At 35.5% G+C, this 24,362-nt stretch overlaps 2 protein-coding genes across 6 annotated transcripts in view; both read right to left on the reverse strand.

Moving 5' to 3' along the window:
• Nucleotides 1-24,362, reverse strand: part of lrrcc1 (leucine rich repeat and coiled-coil centrosomal protein 1) — a 280,861-nt gene that overhangs the window by 25,735 nt on the left and 230,764 nt on the right. The gene's annotated exons all lie outside the window — the stretch shown is intronic.
• Nucleotides 6,971-24,362, reverse strand: part of ralyla (RALY RNA binding protein like a) — a 36,245-nt gene continuing 18,853 nt past the window's right edge. For 2 of the 5 annotated variants that reach the window (XM_087241016.2, XM_087241017.1), the window contains exons 3-9: nt 16,751-16,823; nt 16,628-16,675; nt 11,768-11,922; nt 11,467-11,580; nt 8,642-8,799; nt 8,450-8,487; nt 6,971-7,656 (exon numbers count right to left, since the gene is read on the reverse strand). In XM_087241016.2, the coding sequence (XP_087097142.1) occupies nt 8,455-8,487; nt 8,642-8,799; nt 11,467-11,580; nt 11,768-11,922; nt 16,628-16,675; nt 16,751-16,823 (581 nt within the window). In that variant the 3' untranslated portion in view covers nt 6,971-7,656; nt 8,450-8,454. Of the gene's footprint in view, nt 7,657-8,449; nt 8,488-8,641; nt 8,800-11,466; nt 11,581-11,767; nt 11,923-16,627; nt 16,676-16,750; nt 16,824-24,169; nt 24,304-24,362 lie in introns of those variants that run through there. The other 3 variants (XM_087241021.1, XM_087241019.1, XM_087241018.2) reach the window with 3 other exon arrangements.

Below are 24,362 nucleotides of genomic sequence, written 5' to 3' on the forward strand. Positions count from 1 at the left end.
GCCACTGAGGAACAGACTTCGCCATGTTTATGCTGCCAAATGTCCCAAATAGTCCTCGCGGCAGCTGTGACGACATAACCTAAAACCTGCCTTGCAGCAACGGTGGCCGTCTGTGGGCGTGGCCAGGCCAGAATGCATTTTCAATTTCAAATCGGCTTTCATTCGTCGCGATGTGTTAAATGAAAATGCATTATGTTTTTTTCATTTTCATTTTCATTCTGCAGCAAACATTGCACATATGTCTTGGAAAATGCTAACTGAAATACAGAAATACACTGCCTTTTACATACTGCATTATCGTTTTGTGTATTACATTTCAAAATTAATTTTGCTACACACATCCCATGCTAGAGAGAGTAATATCCGGTACCATGTGTCAAACAGTTTGATTGATGACCGCCCCGCCCCTTTTAGGGCGGGGCTTCCGGTGTAAACCCCGCCCCTTTCCGTTAATTAGATTTTTATCAGTTGAATTAAATTAATAATTCCGGTAATCAGATTCTTATCAGTTGAATTAAATTAATAATTCCGGTAATTAGATTCTTATCATTTTAATTAAATTAATAATTCCGTTAATTAGATTCTTATCAATTGAATAAAATTAATAATTCCGTTATTATTACATTAAAATGAGATATTTTAATATTATGAAATAGATTTGAATTAAATAAAATATATCAACCGTTATTAAATCTATATTATTTAATATTATACAGTATTATATTTTAATTATTGTAATAAATTCAATAATTATAATTATACAATATTATATTGTCATTATTGTTTTAAATTATGTTATTATAATTAAATTATATATGTTAATATATTATGTTAGAATTAATAAACTAAGGTGTATGCACCGCTGTGTTGCCTTTGCTCTGTTATGGTCAGAACTGACACCAGGCATATGTGTGCATGCATTGATAAGGAAACCGTTACCTGTCCGTTGGTCGTCTGTTTGTGAAAGATAGAAGACATATCAGATAAGTGATATATAACTGATGGTTGTAACAACATATTTCCGGTATGCTGTTAGGAGATAAGTAAAAATCGTTGACCGTTAGGCGCAATCAGTCGGATGTTCTAGCAAGATAGAATGATAAACTATTGTCTGTCCTAATGCTAATCAATGATAAGAAAATGCTGACACAACATACAACAGACAGGACATGGGTGTGTCATATATTTGTGTATATAAATATAGACCGTGTAATAGGCTGACTTATGTCAAAACCATGTCTGACTTTGAAGTGAGCGCTAGCAGACCCGGTCAGATTTGGACCGATGATCTCAATACCGACTTAAACGGTAACCCTATCTCTATGGAAGAAAAGTGGGACGACCACCTAATGAAAAGGGTTATGATGGCTCCTAGAAAAAGGATCACCAACCTGAAGCTGACATATTTTCTTCACGAGAATAAACGTTACATGAAAAAACAGGTTGTTATGCCCAGCGAACTCATTTGTCATTACCTATTTGACAAAAAGCAGCGGGTTGTTACCTTGTACATAACGGAATCTGGAGAGCCGCACAGTCTGGAGGACCCCTGTCTGGTCCTAACGGCTAAAGACTGGTTCTTATTCTACAATCATGCCTGGGCAGATGTACGGGAATCTAAACAGGAGCCGTTGTTTATCGCCGAGTGGGATTCTGAAAAACCAAACAATCGGTTTCGACTGGTTGGAAACAACTGTGAAAAGAACCCTGAAGACTGCATTTACATATTCTTGTGTGATGACAAGTCAAAGCTTCGTGAGCGTTCTGGAATAATACATGCTGACGAGCATAATGAGCAATATGAAATGGTTCTACCCATCCTCTGGAGAGACGTCGACAAGATGGATGACATTTTTAGAACCATAAACAAACTGTTCAAATGGTGTGATTTGAATGATCGATACAGAAATATTAAAGTTCAGCTGTTCCACCCCCAGAGGTCTGTGCGCAGCGGGCGGGATCATTCGCAATTGTCCCCGCCCATCTACTACGCACATAAAAAGGCCTAATCCGGGAGCGACCACAGCAGTACTACAGAATGTCTCAACAACTCTCTTCAGAATTTGCCATCTTCAGGCCCGAGGATCCCAATTCAATTCCTCCTGATGACAACGCCTTACCATGCTTTCCGAAATTCGCAGGTTCAGCACTAGACCGCGACTTACCGTGCTTCGAGCTAATCAAATCTTCAGGAGCGAACAAGGATGAAAAAAACTGGCTGGATAAATTTTGCACCGAACTAGGATACCGCAACCTGACATACCTGACCAACAAGTACAAAAAAGATGACAATACCAAGTTTGACGTCACCGATGGGTGTTTCTCCAGTTCCGGTTTCAAGCTCATAAAAGCTCTGATCACTGTGCTCATGCAGCACATCATCGACGCTCAGCTGAAAAAGGAATGTGAGGGTTGTGCCATCGACCACCCCAGCCAACTGCAACACACCTGTCTGTTTGAACCATCACCATTCTACTTCGACTCAAACTTTGCAACACTCGTCAATAAACTGATCAAACCGGAGTTTCACACTGCTGTGTCACAGGCTATGATGCGTGTTGGTTTGAAGTCGCACCCTCAGATGATCCACGGAACAGTCCTCGGCATTCTACACGAATTGAGGAGCGAGCCGTTCATCGTTGCAAGACTGGAAGACATCAGGACCAAGATTCTGGACGACTCCTGTGAGAAAATCGTCAGCGACGCTGTCGATTTCTGGCAGCGCAGTGGCTAGACCTCGAACCCTCTGAAACTCAACAATGGGGAATACATGTAAACCTAGTAAGATACTTGAAAATTTTTTTAAAGAGTATTACAAAAATCAGTTAAATGGTCTTTTATGTAAAGTCATTTAACTGATTTTTGTAATACTCTTTTAAAAAATTTTCAAGTATCTTACTAGGTTTACATGTATTCCCCATTGTTGAGTTTCAGAGGGTTCGAGGTCTAGCCACTGCGCTGCCAGAAATCGACAGCGTCGCTGACGATTTTCTCACAGGAGTCGTCCAGAATCTTGGTCCTGATGTCTTCCAGTCTTGCAACGATGAACGGCTCGCTCCTCAATTCGTGTAGAATGCCGAGGACTGTTCCGTGGATCATCTGAGGGTGCGACTTCAAACCAACACGCATCATAGCCTGTGACACAGCAGTGTGAAACTCCGGTTTGATCAGTTTATTGACGAGTGTTGCAAAGTTTGAGTCGAAGTAGAATGGTGATGGTTCAAACAGACAGGTGTGTTGCAGTTGGCTGGGGTGGTCGATGGCACAACCCTCACATTCCTTTTTCAGCTGAGCGTCGATGATGTGCTGCATGAGCACAGTGATCAGAGCTTTTATGAGCTTGAAACCGGAACTGGAGAAACACCCATCGGTGACGTCAAACTTGGTATTGTCATCTTTTTTGTACTTGTTGGTCAGGTATGTCAGGTTGCGGTATCCTAGTTCGGTGCAAAATTTATCCAGCCAGTTTTTTTCATCCTTGTTCGCTCCTGAAGATTTGATTAGCTCGAAGCACGGTAAGTCGCGGTCTAGTGCTGAACCTGCGAATTTCGGAAAGCATGGTAAGGCGTTGTCATCAGGAGGAATTGAATTGGGATCCTCGGGCCTGAAGATGGCAAATTCTGAAGAGAGTTGTTGAGACATTCTGTAGTACTGCTGTGGTCGCTCCCGGATTAGGCCTTTTTATGTGCGTAGTAGATGGGCGGGGACAATTGCGAATGATCCCGCCCGCTGCGCACAGACCTCTGGGGGTGGAACAGCTGAACTTTAATATTTCTGTATCGATCATTCAAATCACACCATTTGAACAGTTTGTTTATGGTTCTAAAAATGTCATCCATCTTGTCGACGTCTCTCCAGAGGATGGGTAGAACCATTTCATATTGCTCATTATGCTCGTCAGCATGTATTATTCCAGAACGCTCACGAAGCTTTGACTTGTCATCACACAAGAATATGTAAATGCAGTCTTCAGGGTTCTTTTCACAGTTGTTTCCAACCAGTCGAAACCGATTGTTTGGTTTTTCAGAATCCCACTCGGCGATAAACAACGGCTCCTGTTTAGATTCCCGTACATCTGCCCAGGCATGATTGTAGAATAAGAACCAGTCTTTAGCCGTTAGGACCAGACAGGGGTCCTCCAGACTGTGCGGCTCTCCAGATTCCGTTATGTACAAGGTAACAACCCGCTGCTTTTTGTCAAATAGGTAATGACAAATGAGTTCGCTGGGCATAACAACCTGTTTTTTCATGTAACGTTTATTCTCGTGAAGAAAATATGTCAGCTTCAGGTTGGTGATCCTTTTTCTAGGAGCCATCATAACCCTTTTCATTAGGTGGTCGTCCCACTTTTCTTCCATAGAGATAGGGTTACCGTTTAAGTCGGTATTGAGATCATCGGTCCAAATCTGACCGGGTCTGCTAGCGCTCACTTCAAAGTCAGACATGGTTTTGACATAAGTCAGCCTATTACACGGTCTATATTTATATACACAAATATATGACACACCCATGTCCTGTCTGTTGTATGTTGTGTCAGCATTTTCTTATCATTGATTAGCATTAGGACAGACAATAGTTTATCATTCTATCTTGCTAGAACATCCGACTGATTGCGCCTAACGGTCAACGATTTTTACTTATCTCCTAACAGCATACCGGAAATATGTTGTTACAACCATCAGTTATATATCACTTATCTGATATGTCTTCTATCTTTCACAAACAGACGACCAACGGACAGGTAACGGTTTCCTTATCAATGCATGCACACATATGCCTGGTGTCAGTTCTGACCATAACAGAGCAAAGGCAACACAGCGGTGCATACACCTTAGTTTATTAATTCTAACATAATATATTAACATATATAATTTAATTATAATAACATAATTTAAAACAATAATGACAATATAATATTGTATAATTATAATTATTGAATTTATTACAATAATTAAAATATAATACTGTATAATATTAAATAATATAGATTTAATAACGGTTGATATATTTTATTTAATTCAAATCTATTTCATAATATTAAAATATCTCATTTTAATGTAATAATAACGGAATTATTAATTTTATTCAATTGATAAGAATCTAATTAACGGAATTATTAATTTAATTAAAATGATAAGAATCTAATTACCGGAATTATTAATTTAATTCAACTGATAAGAATCTGATTACCGGAATTATTAATTTAATTCAACTGATAAAAATCTAATTAACGGAAAGGGGCGGGGTTTACACCGGAAGCCCCGCCCTAAAAGGGGCGGGGCGGTCATCAATCAAACTGTTTGACACATGGTACCGGATATTACTCTCTCTCATGCTGTTATGCTGAAAATGTAATCCTGCATTTCCTAGACGCGAGTGTAAATGCAATTAGGACAAATAACATTTAAATGATCATTTTGCTACAGTTTCTGCTTGTACTTTATTCACATCAAATTCAGTTTGTGTATAGCATTTTCAATTTAATTTTGCTACTTATAAAGCTTTAAAATGTGGATACAATTTACAAATTAAAACAGTGTTTGAAATGAGAAATGCAAACAATGTAATTTAATTTACATTTTCATTTTGCACCAAACATTGCTCATATGTCTTGGAAAATGCAAATTCAAATACAGAAATACATTGCCATTTAACATATTGCATTGCCATTTTGCATATTACATTTTGAATTGAATTATGCTACTCGTATGCTTCCATACACTAAAGCTACCCCCTGGCAAATGTAGCAAGCTAAGCTAAAAGTTACATGGCAAAAGTAGTTTAGCTACATCTATCTAAGCTATTTTTACAATTTTCATTTTTAAATCGAAGCAACTTAAATCCAAGTCAATCATATCTTAGTGATCAATAAAACTGTCAATGAAACATATGAGGAATAATAGTTCAGTTCAATTATTTACTGTAAATAATATGCTCTACTAAACAGGAACACATCATATTATATTACAGCTAAAACAAAAAATTCAATAAAACCAGGTGTTACACATTTAAAATATATAGTCATTTATAAGAAAAGGAAATATTTTTGATAATAAATAAATATATAAATAAATAAATTATATATATATATATATATATATATATATATATATATATATATATATATATATATATATATATATATATATATATATATAAGCATTATAGTGTTATATATGCTAAAGTATTTTTATTTATTGAGCACAGCATCAGAAATTAATTTATTGTATCTTAACATGTACTTCTCGAGGTATGGTCACAAGGAACCCTGCTTCAGAAATAACTACTCTCCCTCAATCAAGCAAGTTTCACCAGAGGTGGCACGTGGCAGTAACGCACCAAAAAGTTTGTTGTCGAACAACGTAAAACAGGAAGAAGAAGAAATCCTCCTTCTCCCTATCATCAAAGAGCTTAGAATGACATTCTAAGACTAAGCTCTTTGCTATCATATGGATTTACTTCCATCGGCTAGACACCGGCCTCACAGCCCAGTGAATGTCGGTGCCGTCACTTATTGATCCACGTTCGATAAATGTTGCTTGTGTGGACGCTACTGCGCTACTAAAAAGCTATTTGATTTAGAAAGTAGCGACGCTACAGCCACACTATTGAGAAATGTAGTTTAGCTAGTGACACTACTTGTAGCGACATAACTGCCCAACTATTAGTAGACTGCTTAATATCCGTTGATACTGCTGCTAAACAGACATTTAACTGACTATAAAAAACTTTGCAAGTACTTGTCAATTTACACTAATCTTTACTCTAACCCTAACCACAACCTAACAGTCGACATGTAGATGCAATGTAACTTAAATTCAACAAACGGACCATCAAAATAAAGTGTGACCACAAGATTTGTTATGCATTTGATTGGAAATGTTCAGCAAATACTATAAAAATTATTTTTGTTCCTAGTAATGTATGTTGTAAATAACTTCAATTTATAAACAAACAAACAAATAACTGCTGCAGTTGACATCTGGTTGATTTTATTTCACAAATTCATCACACAATATTAAACATAAACCAAAACAAAAATAGTTACCACACTTCATAGATTAGCTATAAACTACAATAAAAAAAGAACGAAAATAGTAACATCATGGCATTTAATAAATATCATAAAATATAATAATGACATGGATAATTTTCAATAAACATGTTTATGACTATGTACATAATTATTTAATGTCCAAAAATCAATTGCACGTATAGGCTAGGATATACAATACAATGTTTATTTCTAAACCTTAAATGACAATGACATGTATTTGTGTAGTATTCTTGCAAGATAAAATACACAATTATATTGCAAATATGGTTTTAACCTTTTATTGTTCCAATTTACATATATCATGTCCAGCTTAATAACTTTATGGATTTGACTTTCACATTTCATATAAAAATTAAATTAATTATTTGTAAATAGATAGATAGATAGATAGATAGATAGATAGATAGATAGATAGATAGATAGATAGATAGATAGATAGATAGATAGATAGATAGATAGATAGATAACATACATTCCTACCTACATACATATTGTACATAAATTAATAAATACATAAATAGATTGATATGAAAATTCCAACAATATGAACTAGATTTCATTCAAAAATAGTAAACTTGACAGGAGCACTGGTTTCAGTCCTAGAAAGAGAGAGAAAGAGAGAGAGATCTAGACTATTATAAGTGAATTATTGTAAATATACAAATTATTATTATTATTATTATTTGTTATTAATGTTTTATCCTGAAAATTGATTGTTAAATGTGATGTTTATTTTTATGTATTATTATTTTTAAATTTTTTAAGTTGTATGTTTATTCAATTATTTTTACTATTATTATTTTGCTGCTACTACTCTTTACTGTGTTTACCATTTTTTTAAAATATACAAGTATATTCTTTTTTTTAATGTAAACTTTATAAATGCTTTGGCAATACATTTGTAACATTTGTCAAGCCAATAAAGCAATTATTGAATTAAGACAGAGAGAGAGAGAGAGAGAGAGAGAGAGAGAGAGAGAAAGAGAGCCTTCAACAATTTTAATATTGCTAAATGCTTTACAGTATCAAACATTTCCATCATCAGTAAGTGTTTTCCAGGAACCTGTTGGTTATACACTGAATGAAGCAAAGGATTTTTGTTTGCCTGATACTGAAGGTCAATTGAGGAGTCATTTCAGAGACATTAGCATTCAGAAATTAATGGCTTAAATAGTTTGTAGTTGAGAGGGCACTGCTTATGAATGCAGAGGTCTGTATGAAAATGATAAGTGCTGTAAATTGCACAATGTAATAATGCTTTACTTGGAAAGCTGTCTTTTATAACATCAGACAGTGCTGATCATTACATTTCATAAAACTCTCGAAGGACAGACATCATCTAAATTTTTTAAGCATTTCAAATGTGACGTGACATGAATTTATGGTACAAACCTTGTTCAGTTGTCTACATCAGATATGTGGTTTTCTATCTGGGATTTAACACACACACACACACACACACACACACACACACACACACACACACACACACACACACACACACACAAACAAACACAACTATTATGCCCTATTCAAATGGGTCTTGCTGATATATCAACTAACATTTGTTCACATTCAGCTCACCAGTCCATTGTTAACCCTCTCATCATATCCGTCATCACCTTCGTCAGTCACTTCCCAAGACCCCGCTTCCTGATGACACCCATCCACATCCGTGCCAGGATTTTTTTCTGTCTCGAGGTAGAGACTTCGATAGGCCTTCTCATGCTTCTTGTGCAATTCTTCACAACATTGACAAAAAGAAAGGTGAGTGAGAAAGAGATAAAAGGAAGGCCAACTATGGCAAAGCTATTTTAACATTTAGTAAAAAAAACAACAACAACACTATCTATTTATCGTCATGCTGCAATTTCAAAAATAAAGGTATGCGAACTGTCACTGGGATGGTAGTACCTGATAGTATAGTATCTGAATGCAACCTTTATGATGCAAGCTGAGACTGCATCACTCAGCGATGCAATGTCAGACACAATGCACTCAAATGGAGCTAGTGACGTCACTGTGACGGGTAGTGTTAGGGGTGGGGTTAGGTGAGCCCATTAAAAAGCATTGGATGCAGCCCAGATTGACCCCTCTCCCTAAAAGTTCCATTATAATACCTCAAGGGTACATATTAGTACCTAAAAAGTACAAAAGTGTTCTTCTTAAAATGTTTAGGCACTAATACAGTATATACTTTTGAGGTACCAATATGGACCAATTAAGTACAAATGTGTACCTCTTGAGAAGGTACCACCCCAGTGACAGCTTGCGTACCAATATTTCTGAAACTATTAATTTTTTTAGCTACTATCTTTTCCCAAAAAAGCATTTATTTATTATTTAGTGCTTTGTTATTTACTGTTACTTTCAGTACTTATATCTACTGAGTAGGGATGTAAAAATTGACAATGAGCCGGATGAAAATCAATTTACATATGTGACAATTCAAAGGAGTTTGGATGTTACTGAAACCTGATGCATATTTTGAATAGCAGAGGCTATTTTGTTTATAGCAAACTCGCTAAATTCTCTGGGATTAATAAAGTGAAAACATCAAACCAGGAATGAAGGTCAAGGAATGTCTGACCCATGTCATAACACAGGCAGCACCACATAAATCTTCCTGTTCTTTGTTAACTGTCATCGATTTGATGTGATTGAACTTGCTTGTAAAAACCCCGGAGCACAAACCAGACATAAGGGTTACTTTTTTTAAATCAGTTTTCTATTGTTGTACACATTCTTGTGATAGGATAATATTTGGGCGAAATACAGTTACTTAAAAACAAGTTAAAGGTTAAAAAATCTAAATATTGTGATCATCACCTTTAAGGTTGTTCACACTAAAGGGATACATAGTACTATTATTGCTAATCATATACATATTACTAATCAAAAATAGTTTTGATATTATTATGAAAGAAATCGGCTCTAGGGGTCATCTATCGGCTCTATCATATCAAAAACATTACAAGAATTAGATGCTTTGTTTCCAGTGAGGACTTAGAGAAACTTGTTCATGCTTTTATCACCACCAGGGTGGATTACTGTAATGGACCACTTTTACTTTTACTTCCCAAAAACAACAATCAGACAGCTTATCCAGGACGCTGCTGCCAGGATTTGACCAGAACCAGAAAATCAGAGCACATCACACCATCCTCAGGTCTTTACACTAGCTCACAGTTACATTAAAATATTATAACTTGTCTATAAATCATTTAATGGCCTAGGACATCATTACATTGCAGATATGCTCACTCACTGAATACAAACCAAAAAGATCACTTAGATCTTTAAGATCATAATAAACTAGAAATTCCAAGAGTTCAGTCAAAGCAGGGTGAATCCGCCTTCAGCTATTACTCCCTCCGTTGCTGAAATCAGATTTCAGAAATGATCAGATGTGCTCCAACATTAGGCACATTCAAATCAAGACTGAAAAACACACCTGTTTAACTGTGCCTTTACTGAATCAGCACTCTGAGACAGACATATCACTTTTTTCATTCTTTTAAAACCTGTTTTAACCCATTTTAATCTGTTTTAGTCACTTTTAATTCTTTTAATCATTATTATTTTTGTCTCTTTTATGCTGATTATGTAAAGCACTTTGAATTACCATTGTGTATGAAATGTGCTAAAGAAAAAAACTTGCCTTGCCTTATTACTAGGTCTAATAATAATAAAAAAAGATATTAGTACCTAAATAACTACCAGTAACTAAACAATAAGTACTAGCATCTTTTACAGTAGATAAGAAGTAAATTTGTTTGTAATAAATTTAAACATATTTATTTAATTCGTATGTCAAATGAGAAACAAGTTCATAAGATAATAGGTACTAGTCCCATTTTGAATACATATATTTAAAACCTAACAGTCGATAACTCAGAGACAGATCCTTATAGAACTCAATGTTAAAAATGTTACATTTATTAATAGTAAAAGCAGAGTAGTTAATCAGTATTGAAATGAGTTCTAAAAGTACTAGTATCTAATAAATAAACACTAAATTAATAAACAAGTGCTAGTATCTTTTAAAAGGGTACTACAATCTTAAGAATAAGCACTAGTAGCCATTGGAAACGGTACTACTAACAAAATAATAATAATAATAAATACCTGTACTATGAAAATGTATGTGATTGCTTTATATATATCAAACAGCTTGCCCTAGAGCCAACAACTAGAGTCCAGTAAACATTTGAAGAAAAAAGTTGTGTTTGGATGTCCTTAGTCCTAGCCCAAATAGTTTTTTGTGTGTATGCAAAGAGAAAGCGGTGTTGTTTTCGATTTCCAGCACTGACATTGAAAGTGATGAAGACAAGTGTTTTTAATCTACCTCCTGCCAACATGGCCTCTACCCTGAGTCCCTGACAGCAGAGCTCATTTCATCCTCTTACCTGCTTCTGCTAACTGCTTCCTCTCAATCTTCTCTAACCTTCCCAGTAAAGAGTCGATCTTAATCTTGATCTGAGACAGTTCTTGCTTGATTGTCAGGAGCTGATCGGATTTTACTTGGGTAAAAAAGAAGAAAAAGAAAAAAAGCTTGTTGTTTTAAATATATATATATATTTTCAGTTTTGATTCTTTGTTGAATGGCATATACACTGTTAAAGTTATGGTGAATGGAGGAGTTTTAGGAGGTGAAAACATGGAAACTGAAATGACTTAGTGATGGACAATAGAATAAGGATAAAAAACCTGTTGACAATGTTTTTAGATATGAAGAACAGGTGGACATCTTTGGCTGAAAGGAGTATTTCATCCTGCGTGTGGAGAGCGCAACCAAACGAGAATGTTTGATGGGTATCACAGCCCGAGGAGTTTGTGCTAATCGCCCATGGATGTCAAAAATCCTGAAGAGAGATAGAAGAATATTATTACTATTAATATCTTACATCAATCAAACTGACTAAAAATATTAGGTTAACATTTGTATAGTTTAAAAAATTGTTGAAACCTTTTTAATGATTAACCTATTAAAATAAGTTAAAGCAACATAAAAATATTTGTTGTCTTGACTTTTTGTCATTACATTTTTTAAGTATGTATATATATATATATATATATATATATATTGCAATATGAATACAGATTTACCAGATGTTGTTTTTACGTTTGAATAGCTCTATTTGACATTTTACAGAACAGATACAGAAACTGAATAATGCATTGTAAAAAAAATATGTTTTTCTAACAGTTTTTGTCTTATTTCTAGTCCAAATATCTAAAAAAATGAATGAAAGTAAATATATTGTTTTGTTTTCACTTTCAAAAGTCATAGGTCAAAATTAAATGAGTTTTCCCTTAAAAAAAGCTATGTAATCTACCAAAAGATGAAGTAAAATAAACTTGTTTTCGGTATGAAATTTTTATATTTGGAGTAAGAAAGAGTAAGTAAGAAAAGTTTTTTTTTGTGTGCAATTTCTACAATATCTTGTGCCCAAATATTTTAACCTCTCTCAAAATCCTCACAGTCACAAGCACTAAAAACAAATGCAAATGATAAACTCTCACATATTGCGAATAAACTCTATAGTCTCTCTACAAATCACATGCGTTCTATGGCTCTTGGTCAACTATAATTAAGACCCAACTTTGCAGATCCAGCAATTTGATTATTGTGGATGTGCACATTGCAATGATGCTTCAACGATACATTGTGTGACCATATATATATATATATATACACACACACGCACGCACGCACACACACACACACACACACACACACACACACACACACACACACACACACACACACACACACACACACACACACACACGTTTGACCAAGGGTCAGCAAACTCTGTCTCGGAGGCCCGGTGTCCTGCAAATTTTAACCTGAACAAGCTAATCAAGGTCTTACTAGATATACTTGAAACACCCAGGCAGGTGTGTTAAGGCAAGCTGGAGCTAAACCCGGCAGGGACACCGGCCCTCCAGGACCGAGATTGGTGACCCCTGCATTACACTTTTGGACCCTGTTGTATTTACTTAATTAAAATGATGGAATGTGAGAACTGAGAAATACATTACCGCATGTTTAGAATTTCATTAAAAAAGATCATATTCACTTTATTTTTACTGTAAGAGCATATTTGAATGTTTTGTAATTCCATTTCATCTACTTCCATTAATTTTTAGCTGAACAAATTCCATTCATTTGTGATGCACAGCTTGTTATCCTCCATGATATCATAAACCGGTGGTTGGCTTTTCTTATATTGTTTTAATCCTTTGTTATGCAAATAGTAATATAAATAGTTATTTCGTACCATCTCTTCTAGTTATTTACCAATAGTGACTAATGAATCGAAAGTCTCACTTTCAGAAGTTTATTTTGGTATTGCAAACTAAGGTGGATAAAGAGATGAGAGAATATCTTAATTAGTCTACATGCGAAAGAGCAAGATCATTCCTGAGACTCTTTCCCTCGAGATAACACTTGATGAGCATAATTAGGTTTTTCTCGCATATTTTTTAATAACTGCACTGAAGGGAGTTTGCTCGTTAGCGCACATATATTTTCCACAGAGAGGCATAAAACTCGCCTCTGCCAAATGAGGAGTGAAAGCAAACACATGAAAATGTCAGAGGAAAGATGACCGGCATGTCGGTTTAACGACCCAGCAGCTTTCTGACATTCAGCTAATGTCTCACAGGAGAGGAGTGCTCATCATTAGCCTGAGCAAAGGATCCAAGTCAAACCAATAAAACAACTTTAATTATGGTTATTAGGGGGATTCCTTCCTCTCCTTTTTGGCTTTCATTTTTCTCTTCACCTTACCTCAATTTTTTCACAGCATAGAAAAGGTCATGGAGGATCTAAACTGAAAAAATATTAATTAACAAAAACAGATCACAAAGCTTCTAAAGAAAAGATCTGATTAATTTTACTTCTGAAATACACAATTCTTTGAAATCATAGTGTGTTTTGGTCTCTGTAAACACAAATGTGGCCTCTGTAAACAGTGAAACGGTGTGTGAACGATAACTGAAATTCACTTGAAGAAGATCATACATATAAAACTAATTCATAAATTCAATGCTCCTTTGTAATACTAAAGAATCTACATGCCATCTGTTATTAGACTGTCAGAATAAACCGCCATTTTGCTTGCAGTATTTGTTTGTAAATGTTGTTAATACATGACCTACATTTCTGCAAAAATGTATAATTACATTTCACTGCATTTGTCGATGAGTCATCGGAAAAAAGTAAAACACATGTAAAGCAATATATTTCTGTAATTTCAGTTGGCCTGTGTTTCCAAAAATACCAAGATGTCCTCACTGCTGTCTGTAGCACGATGGCATACTGGATCAGGTCCAATACTTAGTGGACATTGTAACACAGATCCTACTCAAAATGTACACAATTTTAAGGGTAATTAAATAATTAATATAAATAATTCACGTTTCTCGCAACAACTCATGCATGCACGTCTGTTACAGTACACTCTCAGAAATAAAGGTACAGGAGCTGTCACTGGGGCAGTACCTTTTCAAAAGGTACATATTTGTACCTGAAGGGTCTATAATGGTACCTAAAATGTACTTTATGTTCATGTTGGCACTATGTATATGTATCTTTTGAAAAGGTACTGCCCCAGTGACAGCTCCTGTACCTTTATTTCTGAAAGCACGTATTGGTTATGATCCATTACGTCATCGTGTTACAGGCTGCAGAGAGAATATACTCAAAACTACGGTGAGAGAGCTCAAATCCAATTTAAGAAACACATGCGAATAGACAAAAAACGAACAAACTGAGAAAACATATTAATCAATTTGACAACACACAGCCCTGCAAATTCAGAAATGTGCTGCAAATAGCACAGACAATAAGAGAATTGTGTCAGAGGAACTGACAAACTCCACTGCTTCCAGTTTATAGTCAGCAGTGTTGTCGGAGATCTTAAACTTTTGTTTATTGTAATGTCTTTGTCATATGGTACAAATGAAAAGGAACACAAGTATACAAACAACAAGGAACAGTATGATCAGGACCTCACCTCTCAGATCTCAGCCAACACAGCTGACTCTTAACTGTCCCCGCACATTTCCGTTGAAGGTCTTCACTATTGCAGATTAATTGATTGATTGATTCATTCATTTTCTTTTCAGCTTAGTCCCTTTATTAATCTAGGGTTGCCACAGCAGAGTGAACAGCCAACCTATCCAGCACATGTTTTAGGCAGCGCATGCCTATTTAGCTGCAACCCATCACTGGGAAACATCCATACACTCTCCCATTCACACACATACAGTGCGGTTAATTTTCACTATACTACATGTTTTTGGACTTGGACATGGGGAGAACATACAAACTCCACGCAGAAATGCCTCACTTGCTGTGAGGCGAACGTGCTACCCACTGCACCACCGCGTTGCCCCATTTCTGTATTTGTGAAAATTTATGTCTGCTTGTTTTCAAACCAATGAAGTTTTCTCAATTTGTAAGTGTTTTACCTTTTGCACATATTGTTTTATAACTTGCCTTTACTTTGAGCTCGCTTGACCACAGTACAAAACCCCAGCGTTTATATAGAAATGTATAAAAAAATTTGCAGCTGACTTTATTACATTTGTAGCATCTTCTCAGTCAGACACATGCAACATGTTTTAAAGGGCTCCTATAATGAAACTCATCTTTTGGAAGCTGTTTTGACAGAATTGTGTGTAGGTATAGTGTGTCCACAGTCACACTGGGGTGATTTAGACAATAAGTCTCTTTTTACAATTTTCCTGACATTAAAATAGGATCCAAATTCCTCCCATTTTGAGGTCCTCCCCAACATGCCTGCATGCTTGCGTGTATGTCCGTGTGTGTGTATTTGCGTGCACTTTGTAACAACATTGTGTGTGACTCATTGTTGCAGAAACCCTTGAATTAACTCCACAACAAATACATCAAATAATTATTGGGAAAGTTCTTACTGTAGTGTTTCTCACAAATGTTACATAAGATGTGCTTTGTTTATGTCTGTTACTGTGCTGTTTATCTGACGCAGCAGGAAATGGAGATACAATCTGAAGGGCACGTGGGAATAGTGGGTGCAGGGAACTAGCTTATTTGCATTAAAGACACAGGCAACAAAAACAGCTACAAGATGCTCAGAGCAGGAAATTCCAATATTCTGAAAGGTATGATACATAATCTGATGGGTGTTTTTGAGCTGAAACTGTTCAGACACATTCTGCAGACACAAAATAATAATAAAATAGGTGGCCTTTAATACGATTTGCAGTAGTTGACTGCACATAAAACCCCATCTTCACCCATTTTGTGCTTGTGTAGTACATTACATGAACCCTATTACCATCGACTCTGCTTGTTTGCAATCTAATTTTGGTAGATTATGTGGGTCATGATTGAAATGAGCTGCTGCGTTTGTTTTCTTTCATTTGCTCAGCTCATTGTCAGCCGATTACTAGCAGGACTTTTTCTCACAGCTCTTTGATGGGATTGCACTGTCAAACCAATTCCCCCTGTTCATATTTTGTAAATCTGGTGCTTTAAGCATTTGTGTAAGTGAACGCATGCACATACAGTACCTGGTATAGAAATCATCCCTGTAGAAATCGTAATCAAATTCGTAGCCACTAAAAAAGGAGGAGACAATAGTTATTTCAGCTTTTCCATGCTTTCCATTTATTTTAAATATATGAATGGCCTACCTGTATAAAGAGAAGGGGCGCTTCGATGCCACTTTTGGTCTGTAAGGACGAGGCTCTCCAGCCATGTTAATGTCTGAGGGAAGAGCAAAGGACAGTTTACGCTTTCTCTTTTAATCATAGCCTCCTTCATGACTTACAATGACTGGAAAATATAATGGACTTAAAAAAGCCTCTGCGGCCTCAGAGAGTGCATAGGCATTATGCCACAGAATAAATGACTGATGGCTCTCATCTGTCTCATCAGAAAGAGAGATGCTATCAGAGCAACACACGCACACACACATACAGAGAGAGAGAGAGAGATGCACAATCACTCCTGAGTGCCTTTCAAGGTCATCCGGCACGTTATCCAGAAGGACGAGCTGCCTGAGTGCCTGACTAAATCACAAATCGGGGCTTTAAGACATTTACAAGCAATTTCAGCCTTCAGTCTGATGAAGCACAAAACAAAGCTCTAAATCTGTGAGGAAAAAAGTTGTGCTCTTTTAGAGTTTAGATTAGTCTTCGCTTGACTGAGTCAAATTCATTATGGAAGTGTACAGACCTCTCAAAGAGAGGCAGTCGCGCTCCGAATGTATTTATGAGACTAAATTTTCACAACATTCCAATGAAAGGGTCACCAAGAGGAATACTTTAGAAAATAGGCTTAAACACATCTACTGAAAAGTAGGAGGGGGAAAAAAACTAGCTGACTGAGGCGATCAGATTTGTTTCATCCTCTGTCATTAGCAGTTGCTAATTAGCGCTAACCTTCTGCAATGAGAGCGGACGTTTTCCACAGAAACATGACAATTAGCTTGATGTTTGTACAAAAGCTTCATATGAAAAGGAATCCTCTTCAAATTATTGTGATTAGATTGATTTCAAATGTTGGAGCTTCAAAGGATGTGACTTCGAGTTTGATGTTGGTTTCTAAACTGAACGACTAGTTGGAAAAAAAAAATCTCTGTCATCATTTATCTGTTATCATTTTTTTCATCATCATATATTTTGTGATATAATTAAAGATGTCACATTGTCCACAAAATGGAAGTCAGAAAACATTTAATTACACAGTTTTTGCTCCACAAAGTGATGGTCCAGAGCAAAGAAAATAAAAGAATATTCTGAGAAAGTTCTAAGAAAGCGATTTTTCTTAAGAACAAAATATCTAGAAAACAAAAAATGTATATTATTAATAATAAGGCATTTTATTTGTAATGCACTTTTCTTAGACTCAAAGCACTACAAGGCAAAATACTAACATACAAAGCAAAATACCAACAATAGCAGAAACAGCACAATAATAAAAGAGAGCTTGTTGTTTGTAGAGCTTACAGTTCACGTATATTTCGAATAAATTTGTCCTTAAAATATGACAGGAATGGTCTCCAAACTTTGAAGAATCTATTATTTAAGCATTGGGTACAATATTTGAGTGTTTCTAGCGTTAGATGCTCACTTAGTATGTGTTTTTGGTGGTTTAGTGGACGGCCACTGCAGAAGTATAAGCCTTCAGGCCAACAAAGAAGAGAAAGCTAGTGCATTTAATAGATCTGTTGGTAGTGCAAGGTGTTCAGGTGTCACACCAAATGTTGCTCTTAATGAAACTGGTTTTATCTCCTTTTCACATATAAAAGAACAATTCTCAAACACAGCAAACATTTAAGACCAAAATGATCCTATAGGGAGGGACACGTCCAGAACATATGGCCCAAGGTGGCCTCATCTCTGTGACACCTAGCACATGTTGGATCAATTTCTGTGAATATTCTTGACAATTTACTTTTAGAAAATGCAGCCTATGAATTATCTTAAGACCGTGTTTGACGCAGATGTTGATGGAATTTGCTTAATTTTGGATTGTCAGACTGCCTCTGTGACTATATTAAGTCATCTTTCTACTGTTACTTAAAAATCTAAAGATGGTGTGACTTCTCTTTAAATCCGAGTTCTTTTTAATAATAACAATAGAAAATAGGATAAAAATTCTTTAAAAAAAAAAGTCTTAGAGATCAGGGAATTATTTTACACAAGTAGATAGTAGAAAATAGAATAGTTTGTAGTAAAGGATATGTTTGTTGCTGATTGCCCACTGTAATTTTAAGACCAAACATAATGTATACTTGTTGAATAAATGTAGTTTTTCAGTGAAGAACTACGTGTAAAGAAATCAAAAGTGCAACAGGAATTGCTCCATCTCACCCACTCAAACATCTGCTTCATTGTTTCTGACCGCTGTACTAAACTGAAATGTGCCACATTAAGACTAGAATGAGGAAAAAACAGGTGTTCAGCATATGTACATTCTAGCATCTTATGATATCACATCCTGTTTTTGGTTTAATTAGATGTATTTGGTCTGTATTGTGTTGCTATTTCAAGGAAGCTGCACCAGAGTTTGTTTGAAAGAAAACTGAGAGCCATTTTCATTATTATTATTTGTCTTGGTCTGCTTGTTTGATGCACTCAATCATGTGAGAATCAAATGGCTGCAATCACACATTTTCAAAAAAACCCAAACAGAGCCGTGGTTAATCTAATCGAACCCAACCAAACCCGATATGCACGAACACAACTTAAATTATGACAGAATGATCACTTTTAGATATATGTTCGTTTGAGATCCTACCTCTGACCCAAACCATTTTATCATAAAATGATTGGTATTTGGTATACCAAAATATGTATACCAGCAGTAAAAATGTTGAAAATGAATCTCTGTTTTGCATGATTGCAAATGATTCATGACAATAATTATAATTCCTTACATTTATATAGTGCTTTCAGGACACTCAAAGCACTTCACACATTTGTTAGGGGATTTTCCTTAACCACTACCAGTGTGCAGCATCCAGCTGGATGACAAGAGGGCAGCCATATTGTGCCAGACTGAACACCACACACCGGCTAATTGGTGGAGAGGAGACAGAGTGATGAAGCCAATTATGATATGGGGATGGTTATGGCTACGATGGGCAGATTTGGCCAGAATGCTGGGCTTAAAACCTGCTATTTTTAACGACTACAGAGTGTCAGGATCTCAGTTTAATGTCTCACCTGAAAGACAGTACTCACTGAGAAGTCCCCATCAATACACTGGGGCATTAGGTTGAGCACCCCCTGGTGGTCTCAATAACACCACTTTCAGCAGCAACCCTACTCATCCAGATACTGACCGGGTGCAGCTCTGCTTAGCTTCAGTGGGTGACCATGTGAGAGATGCAGAGAGCTAGCTGCCGGCCAATGCCAAATTTCTTTAATGTTTTACTTTAATTATGCTTTCTAAAAAGAAAAAAGAAAACACATACTATCAAGTCTGACACTTCATTTCCAATATCTAATAACAAATGATAAAATGGATGATGGATTGGATTAAAAGTCGAACTGAATGAACTCAGAAGTTTTGTTATGAGAGCGTCTGAGGTTCAAAAGTAAGTCATGAGTTCAATCACAATGAGCTTATCCTACTGAGTACTAACCACAGAAATGGCTGCTGTTCATTGATTTACATTAATGCATTTGGCAGACACTTACATTGCATTCACTTCAAGCCATAGATTTTTTTTCCAGTTCATGCATTCCCCAGGAAGTCGAACCCTTGATGCCAGTGCCATCCTTTATCGTCTGAGTAACAGAAACTGCCTTATTGAGTCTCTTTGACTGCACTAATGTGGAAGCGAGCAATTCGAGTCCCTCAAAGCTCTTAATAATGTTTTGCGAGATCTTAATAATGGTGTCTCGGGAGCCAATATGGTCCAGAACAGGCTGACTCATCCAGACGCGCCAATAATCAACAGATTGTCCCACGACATGCCAGACGTTTCACTCAATATTAAAAATACCACCATATTTCAGATGTGGAGCCATATCAATACTTTAATCTGAGTTCACCAATAGGCCTGCTCTTCTCAGTATAGCCTGCTTTTTCAAAGGTCTGCCAGGCTTAAAGGGAAGATTGACGTTTCTCTTTCTGATGACCTCTGCTTAATGTCAATGTGTCCACCTGTCAGCTTAAAAGAGTTTTCTGAGTGATTCCTTCAAACGAGACATAACTCAATACTTGAGTTTAAACGCTGAACTCTAAACGAAGGAAATCTCAGTTGAGGATACACCTGAAAGGACTTCAAGGACTTTTATTTTCAAAGGAAATCACACCACAGACATTATAGATGTAATTCAGGGATCTGTTCAGCTGGTGAAGTCTATGAATGTTATTCAGACACTTCTGCCAATTGTATCTGTTTCACTAATGACTGTTTTTTTTTTTCCATACATGACCTACTTATAAAATATTTCTTACGCTTCCTTTACTTGCTCCTTTGTGGCGTGATGTAATTCGGTGACTGATGCGCGCAATTGTCTGGAACAGTTTGTTACACTTGAGGACATCATATCCATTTTCCGAGGCGCTCATTATCCCTGGAGTGTTGTGTGTGTGCAACAGCCACAAAACTTTGCTTTGTAACTTTGATGTGTTGTCTTTGATTAGACACAGACACAAAACATGGATGCTCATCATGGCCGGATGCAGCGTGCATGCAAATTGGACAGTATTGGGATTTAATACTGATCACATCTGCTGTTTTTTGACTACTTAGCCTGGACAGACCAGCAAATTAACTTTCTGGAGTTGACAGTCAAAACATATTAGCAATTTACCCAGATTATATATTGTATTATTGACAACTACTAACATTCACATTAATTAATGTATACACTTGGGTGCCACTTAATGTTACGTGTAGCCTTAATTAGATGCCCTTACATTTAAATGAATCATTCAGAACAAGGAACTTATTTTTTCTTTTTTTACATATTTCCCAATTGATGTTTAACAGAGCAAGGAAATTTTCACAATATTTCTGATAATATTTTTTGTTCTGGTAAAAGTCTTAATTGCTTTATTTTGGCTAGAATAAACGCAGTTTTAAATAAAAAAAAATAAAAAACATTTTAAGGTCAAAATTATTAGCTCCTTTAAGCTAAATATTTTTTTCGATAGTCTACAGAACAAATCATTGTTATACAATAACTTGCCTAATTACCCTAACATGCATTAACCTAGCCTATAAATGTCACTGTAAGCTGTATAGAATTGTCTTGTAAAATATCCAGTCAAATATTATTTACTGTCATCATGGCAAAGATAAAATAAACCAGTTATTAGAAATGAGTTATTAAAACTATTATGTTTATAAACTTGTTGAAATCTTCACTCCGTTAAACAGAAATTGGGGAAAAAAAATATACAGGGAGGCAAATAATTCTGACTTCAACTGTACATGTTGTTACATTGTGTTTTAAAAATGATCTGCATCTAAACTCAAAGTCAGCTTTATTGCCAATTCAACCACATCTACAGGACATACAGGGAATGGAAATTGTGTTACTCGCCTAACATATAATATCAATACAAAAATTATCAATTTAAAATAGAAATTACAACAAATACAATTACATATATCATATAATATAAAATTAAGTAAAAAGAAAAATTGGAAACAATGCAATTACACTTAAGGGCACATGGCAAAGAGTGCAAACAAGAGTTGTGCAGATGCAAAACAGTACATAGTGCAAAAAGTACAGCGTAATGTAAAACAGTATAATTATATATAATCTAACTCTAATAAATAAATTACACTGTTGACCAATTCCTCTCATATTAACCCCTTCTAAAATCTAAACACTGTAAAAAAAATGCAGATTTCCACATTATTCATAATTTCCTACTTATTCATATAGTTACTTAACACATTTAAGTGGATTGTACATAAAATAATTTGTCCCAAAACAGTTCATTTATTCATTCTTTTAGGTTTAGTGCCTTTATTAATCTAGTGTTGCCGTAGCGCAATGAACCGGCAACTTATCCAGCATATGCTTAACGCAGTGGATGCCCTTCCAGCTGCAATTTATCACTGGGAAACATCCACACACACTCATTCAACACAAGCATATGGACGATTTAGCTTACCCAATTTACCTAAAGTGCATGTCTTTGGACTAGTGAAGAAAACTGGAGCAACCAGAGAAAAACCACGTGAACACTGAGAGAACATGCAAACTTCACACAGAATTTCCAACTGACCCAACCGAGGTTCAAACTACTAGTGACCTTCTAGCTGTAAGGCGATTGTGCTACCCATTGCGTCACCGTTAATCAACACCAATTGATTGAGTTTAATTAACAAATTTAAGTGGATTGAACATTAAACAATTAAGTTGTCCCAAAAAATCTCAAAAATGGTGTTGCTTCAGCTCATTTTTAAATTAATAGTTTGACCAAGCATCAAAAATCATTTTTGAGTGTACCTATCACCAAACATGTCCCTAACCTTGCCTGCATCCCACCCCGAAGTATCATTCAAGTGTTGTGCAATATAATATGAACACAATAAGCACACTTATGTTACCTAATTAAGGCCACTTGATATTAAGTGGGACCAACAGTTCACTTATTGTCAGGAGAAATGTATTTGCATGTTGAAAAATACCTGTAGGTAATTACAACAGTAATACATGTAATTACACTGCCGACTCTACACCTACACTCCTACTCACAACACAAATCTAATTTCTAATTTTAACCGTATCCCAATTAAACAGAAACAAATATGTTTTACAAAAGCAAAAAGCAAAAGCAGCAACTATATTTTAGTGTGGAAAACACATTTCAGAGAGCTGTACCCTATATGAAAAAATTTAAAACAGAATATAATATAATTTTTAACGAGTCAAACTATTTTTAAACAGGTAGCTTTATGTAACCCTGAAGCATTTTTATCATAATATTGAAATAAAACAATAATAATATTGTAAGATATTCATACAATATACACAAATTTAATACGTAACTATAGTTTTGAAGAAAATAAAATCTATAAGTTACATTAGCACATTGCATTTAAGGATTTAGTTCAATATTATGATAATAGTAAAATAATCCAATATAATTTAATATTTTGAGATTTCAAACATTACTATTTTTACACTTACATTAACATTATTATCATTCAAACATCATTAATATATTTCCAAATGTATCTTTAAACATTTGGATAATTGTAGGTTGCAGTTTACTCATTAAATACAAATAACATTTTAAGAAAGCAACTGCATATTTGAAGTCTTATGAAAGTGCTTTGGAACAGATGTTATCTGTATCTTATTTACAAGTAATTTTCCAAGTTTTTAAATTTCACTTTCATTTGCTAAATGTTTTAAACGATTAAAATTTTTTTTATCAAACAAGAAAAACAGAACTACAATATTAATTCATATACATTTGTTAAAAGCATTCCCTTTCCCTAATGCAAAGGATATTGAATATTTATGCACATAAAAAATGACATTTTATTGATTCTGTAATAAATAACGTATTAAAAGCACTAATCAGAAAACATAGTGCATCTTATCAGTCTGTAAAATACTCACATCTGTGATTCTGGCGCTTCCCTTTATGCACAGTTCCTCTGTACATGTCCATTAGGTTGTGCATACTGTATTTTGTGGAATAAATGACTCCTTTCTCTTGAACTCACTTCACCGTGGTGTCACTGTGAGAGACTGACTGAACAGAGTTCAGCACACAGGCATGCACCATTCCAGACTGTACCACTGACACATG

This window comes from Danio rerio, chromosome 2 (genome assembly GCF_052040795.2).
Source record: "Danio rerio strain M-AB ecotype USA chromosome 2, GRCz13ab, whole genome shotgun sequence".
Taxonomy (NCBI): Eukaryota; Metazoa; Chordata; class Actinopteri; order Cypriniformes; family Danionidae; genus Danio; species Danio rerio.